Source organism: Diaphorina citri, unplaced genomic scaffold, assembly GCF_000475195.1.
Source record: "Diaphorina citri unplaced genomic scaffold, Diaci psyllid genome assembly version 1.1 scaffold4543, whole genome shotgun sequence".
NCBI classification, from domain to species: domain Eukaryota; kingdom Metazoa; phylum Arthropoda; class Insecta; order Hemiptera; family Psyllidae; genus Diaphorina; species Diaphorina citri.
In genome coordinates, this window is record NW_007381941.1 from 1 (window position 1) to 6,424 (window position 6,424).

At 40.5% G+C, this 6,424-nt stretch overlaps 1 protein-coding gene across 1 annotated transcript; it reads left to right on the forward strand.

The window, feature by feature from the left end:
* The first annotated feature begins 6 nt into the window (after positions 1-6).
* Positions 7-5,701, forward strand: LOC103521118 (integrator complex subunit 6-like). The gene is made up of 5 exons (XM_026831942.1): positions 7-119; positions 1,514-1,717; positions 2,112-2,248; positions 3,112-3,418; positions 5,604-5,701. Exons 1-5 carry the CDS (start codon positions 41-43, stop codon positions 5,699-5,701), a joined length of 825 nt encoding a protein of 274 aa, XP_026687743.1. The 5' UTR covers positions 7-40.
* The last annotated feature ends 723 nt before the right edge of the window (positions 5,702-6,424 follow it).

Here is a 6,424-nt window from a genome sequence, read left to right on the forward strand (position 1 = left end):
CAATGATGTGAGTACCAAACAGAACACAGCTAGCAAGAACATGATATCAGCAGAGAGTATCCGAGTTGTACCCCGCTCCCCACTAAAACGAGATCTCATCTCTCATCCTACCTTACAAGGTAAGTTATGAATCAGTTATACCCTGCTCCCCACTAAAACGAGATCTCATCTCTCATCCTACCTTACAAGGTAAGTTATGAATCAGTTATACCCTGCTCCCCCCTAAAACGAGATCTCATCTCTCATCCTACCTTACAAGGTAAGTTATGAATCAGTTATACCCTGCTCCCCCCTAAAACCTGAGTGCTATAGACCTGGGGGTTTATCCTTACCAATCCTATGTATACTTTTTACTTTCCTTATCCTATAGGAAGGAAAGGGGTTCAAGTCCCGCAGTATACCATTAGATCAGGGTTTGAGCATTTTTCAAAACGCACAATCCGCGGTCCGTCATTTCGTGTTTTCCACTCCGCGGAGTGAGCGTTTAGCCATCTTTCTCTTGGTGCTCAATGGCGGATTTGGGCAATTTAGCTTTTGCATAAATCCAGTCCGCGGACTGAGCTATTTACAGTTGCTCAATTGCCGAATTTCGGGGAATGAGCAGTTTGCATTTTTACTTTCCTTATCCTATAGGAAGGAAAGTAATGTAATCGGGTCAAAATTTCGATGGTCAGTTTTCAGTGCCAAAACACGTTTTGAGGTCCCTAGAGCCTAAATCCAAAGTTTCAGCCATTGGTCCGTGTGTGTGTCTGTGTGTGTGTCTGTCTGTCTGTCTGTCTGTCTGTAAACAAAATATCTCGAGAACGGTAAGAGCTAGAGACTTGAAATTTGGTATGTAGATGTCAAATGTGACAAGGATGCGACACGAAACTTTTGGTTAAGATCGGTGCAACGGTTGGCGGCATTTTACCGCTTTTTGGCGGTTTTCGGTGTAATTTAACAATATCTCGGGAACGGTACAAGCTAGAGACTTGAAATTTGGTATGTAGTTCACAAATGTGACAAGGATGCAACACAAAACGTTTGGTTGAGATGGTTGCTGCTCTTGGCGGTATTTTGACCGCTTTTGGGCAGATTTCGACCGTTTTTTGGCGGTTTTCAGCTATACTGACTAAACGGTTAGAGATATTGTAAAAGTTACAACATAAAAATAAGCATCATTCAATAGGATAAGGAAAGTCGTGTGATGTTCACACCAGATTTTTAACTCCGCGGAGTGAGCTATTTTTTCGCTCATTGAGCGAATTCGGGGATTGAGCCTAACATGTACGTAACATAATACTATGCCAAAGTAACTCCGTTGAGGGCAAAACCTTTTTATTAAATAAAAACTTCTTACTTTTTACATTATTTTTTCAAGGTCAAACTTTTTTCCTTTTCTTCATTGTTTCATACGTAAGATTTCGTTTAGTTTAGAAATTATTAGGTTACTTGCTTACATAACGATTTTTTTTTCTTTTTTTACTAAAACTTTAGAAATTCTTTTTGTTAATCATTTCTCTTCTACTTGCAGATAAATTCTCTTCACTCAAGGAACAGTTGAGTGAGTTCGGAGGGTTTGTAGTAGGAGTAGAACGTACAAGGAAATATCATCCTGGTTCTATGTCCTATAGAAATCCATTCGATATACAGAGACGACATCTATTGGATCAAGTAGTTAGAATGAGGGCCAATTTCCTGCAACCTCAGGTCACACAAATGAAACTGTTGGATGAAGGTGAGTAGACTCGTGTGATCTGTGTCATAGCATGCCCTTCCCGTAGTATGCCCCTCATCAGATGGGCGATAGGAGACACAATACTTTCCATTTAGGTGCTGGGTTAATACTTGAACATTAGAAGGTGACCCGTTGAAATATTTGCCATCGAAAGACTGTCGGAAATCGAAGGGAAGCAAGCATTTACACGCCCACGCCCCACAGAGAAAACTCGCATCTTCATGTGCTATTTAAACTTGAAACATTTAAACGTGCGTAAAATACACAAGGAACTTTGGATACACCCACAAGGTTTTATTTCTAGATCATCTTATGTACTACTGTTCATATGTACTCATTACTACAAACAATGTCCACGTTAAAAGCATAATTTCCTCTCTATCTCCCCATACAGATTACATTCACACGATGCCCATATCTCAGATGGGTAACTATCAGGAGTATTTGAAGCGTATGGCCGCACCTTTACGTGAAGTTGAGTCCACACCGGTCAGACAACACATGTTCGGAAATCCGTTCAAGATAGACAAGGTAAGTGTAAGGGCAATTTCATATTTGTTAAATGAATAAAGCTCTATATTTTCCCTATGACCATTTTGCATTTAGTTTGAGTTTCTAAAGCATTTTCAGCATAAAAGAAATTTTCGTACGTCTGGGGGCCCTATACGAACCCGATTTCAGTTTTCTTCATGAGTTCTAGAGTTTGCTGAACAGGGGTCAGAGATTTTATAAACAATAAAAATCTGGTGTGAACATCACACGTCTTTCCTTATCCTATTGAATTTTGCTTATTTGAGTATTCTTCTATTGTAATCTTCAGTTGTAATGAGTATTCTTCAGTTTAATCAGTAAAGCTGAAAATCGCCAAAAAGCGGTCGAAAAAGCGGTTGAAAACCGCCAACAGGAGCACATATTTTAACGTAAAGTTTTGTGTTACATCCTTGTCACAATTGAGGACTACATACCAAATTTCAAGTCTGTAGCTCATACCGTTCCCGAGATATTATTGAATTAAACCGAAAACCGCCAAAAAGCGGCAAAATACCGCCAAGCGTTGCACCGATCTTAACCAAAAGTTTCGTGTCGCATCCTTGTCACATTTGACAGCTGTTTGCCAAATTTCAAGTCTCTAGCTCTTACCGTTCAAGAGATATTTTGTTTACAGACAGAAGGACAGACACACACACACACACACACACACACACACACGGACCAATGGCTGAAACTTTAGGCTCTAGGGACCTCAAAACGTGTTTTGGCACTAAAAACTGACCATCGAAAATTTGACCCGATTACATTACTTTCCTTCCTATAGGATAAGGAAAGTAAGAATAATAAATGTAAATGGAAATCAAAAGTGAACACGATTTCACTTCCCGTCTGTTCTATTTCAGCGTATGATGGTAGACGAGGCAGATATAGATCTGGTAGGCGGATCTCCACACAAGGGAGGAGGCAAGAGATCTCCTCATGGAGATAGCGGTGGAGGTGGTGGTGGTGTTAGTCCTCGTCTAGCGAGCAAGAGAAAGCCAGGCCCCATCCCCAAGCATGTCCAAGTGAAGAGACAACGCCTTAGCTGTACAAGTTCAGAGTCCCCCCCGCCCCCCTCTCCTGCTCCTACACTAACACCCCCACCCTCCCCCTCCCCCTGTCCTACCCCTACACCACTGAGTAATGGACTAGCAGACTCAGGATCAGGAGGTAAGTGACACTTCTAGTACCTACGTTACTTTCTCTAAAAGTCAGCTCCCATAGCGTAGTGGTCACTGCGCTCGCGTTGCACGCGGGAGACCCGGGTTCGATTCCCGGCGGGGTCAAGAAATTTGTATCAAGCAAATGATTGATTCCGTGACTGGCCGTTGCGGGGCCCACTCAGCCTCGTGAGGAAAATGAGTAGCTATGACATGTAAATGCGCATAGAGACCGGTGCCAGCATGGTAGTGGTAGGTAAACATTGGATTTTAGGATTATTGAGATATTGGGAAAATCCTACAATGCTGCAGTGAGCACCAAAGTTGTGACATCATAACACAAAGAAACTGCATTTTACATTACTTACTTTCTCCTTCAGGAGAGTTTTTTTTTCTTTCAAAATTGAGTTAATCTAAAATGAACTTGATTAAATTCAGTACCTATAATAAGAGCCTCTTAGAAAATCAGTGCCAGGTAATAGGTATCCCCACAGTCAGCCCAGTTGTAACTCTCTTTCTTGTATAGAAGGTAGGTTCTAATTGACCGAACGAAGTGGAAAGGTTCACGTTTTAACTCGACCATTTTGCATTTAATTTAGATGTTGTGTGTTTATTTGTTTCCGCTTTAACTCGCGGATTATTTGGTCCGATTTGATGAACTTTGAAATTGCGAGTTCCTTGAATCAAGACACGTCGATCCTTGAAATTGGTTGTCCAGGTCCAATTTTGGTCTCAAACTTTTGGGAATCATGTAATAGATAAATTACCGCATTTATTTGACCCTTGTATTACCCTTCTGTTACCTATCTACAAAAATAATCCCAATTCTTGGTAAATTCTATTGTTTTTACTTTTATTACCTTACGTATAGGGAACCTATACAAGGGTAATGAGAAAGTATTGCAATCGGTCAATTTCAAAATCGGGGAATGGGGTGGAAATATCCGTTTTGGGTCCCTGATTCACAAAAAAGTGTTTTTAGCCCATGGTCTGTACGTTACGTACGTACGTACGTACGTACGTAACGTACGTACTACAGGTTTAAATGGGAAAAAGTAGAAATTTCTTGTGAACAAAAATATCTCAAGAACGGTTTTCGTAGAGATAATGAAATTTGGTATGCTATCCCGGTATGGTCCAGACGCGACTGTAACAGTTTGGTAAAAAATCGGGATAGTCCACCATCCAGATATTAAACCAAGTAATTGTTACTTAACACTCATTTCGTGGAAAATGTTGAAAAGGTTGTTGAACAAATAGTCTCAAGAACGGGTTTGGTCGTAAAGCCGATGGAGAAATTCTGGTGATGGCTATCCCGGTATGGTCCAAGACGCGACTGTAACAATTTGGTTTAAAAATCGGATAGTCACCCTCCTGCATATGTAACCAAAGTCATTGTTGCTAACCCTTCATTTCGTAAAACGGTAGAGAATCGAAAACATTTGGTCATTCGGATGTGGAATATTCTAATCAATTGATTTTTCACGCCGGAGATCGGAATGGTGCTTTACTTTTAGTACTGTCTGACTTAGGTTGAGAAGTTGCGGGTTCGATCTTCCCTGTGTCAACATATTTCCCTTTTATTCGTGAACCCGTTACCAAATAAGCAAGGATAGTTAATCCCATGTGATTTTCACGCGGATCGGAATGTTGCTACTTTTAGCACTCTCTGACTTACAGTTGAGAAGTTGCGAGTTCGATACTCCCCGGTGTCAACAAATTTCCCTTTTATTTGGTGAACCCATTAACAAGAAAGCATGTGAATAGTTGATCCCATGGGATTTTTCACCCGCCGAATCGAATGGTGGAAGACTTTTAGAACATGTCCGACTTAAGTTGAGAAGTTTAATGTAATAGAAAGTCGGTGTGATGTCACACCAGATTTTTTTTTTTTTTTTTTTTAAGGTTCGAAATCAATCCTTCTTCAATTTTGTTCTTTAGAGTGATTAACAGCGTTTATAAGTATTCTAAAAAAAAGAAAGGGGAAAAAAAACTATGTCACCTCTTTTTTTGAGATATAGACCTGCATAAGAGAGTGTAGATAATCTTTATTTATTTCTGTTTTGATGTACACAGTGTATTACGGCAGGTCACCCAATTTAGCAAAGTCTCAGCTTTAGGCAAAAGAATCTGAGTGAGGTCTACAGTTCACAGAACCACTAGTTACTATTAATCTTGTACTTTCTCATTTCCAGATTGGAAGTCGAAGGTCCTCTCACGATTGAGATATCCACCCAACACTAACCCTTACCCTCCATCTCCCACAGACCATTCTCCTCCTCCTCCCATCTGATCAATTAGTCACGATCATTCCCTCCTTAACAAATCATACTAACAATGGTGGTAGGGGAAACTAGACCTCCAACCCTGATAGTGATCAGCCAACTGAAGAAATATCAATATGGCGAGTGAGAGCCCTTATCTATAAGGAAGTAGGAAACCAGGCAAAAGTAAGTAGTGATTTGACGTACGACCAAGGACCCCCTTTGATTTGTGGTCCTTGATACAGGTGAGTTCCTACTAAGCCCTACAAGTTCCCATGGCGTTCAAAATGTGACTAGAAAACTTTCTTTATGAAAATTAACAAAAGCCTTTGTGGAATTGTAGCCCGTCAACACACTGCACGAAACGAGGGGTTTTTTTTATTTCTTTCGTGAGGTGTTCACATTGCCAACGAAAAAAAATTCAAAAATCGTAACTTCGGACGAAGAAAATTTAGCTTCTGTGTGAACGGGACTGTTACGGTGAATCAAACAATCAAAGTCAAAACCCGTTGTATTCAAACTTACACTCACACTGTTTTTATTGTGAAAACTCTCCTGGTGTTAATTCATTCTGCTATAACCATCCGCTTTGTTGCGCATTTGCCCCTCCCCCCCTTCTCCCCCTCCTATTTTATGGTTCACAGATTATAAACCTCCCTAGAGCACTTGCACACTGCAAGGTTCTACAAGAAACCTTGATGGATCTCTTGCATGATATTATTAAAGAATCATTACGATCAAACGTAAAACCC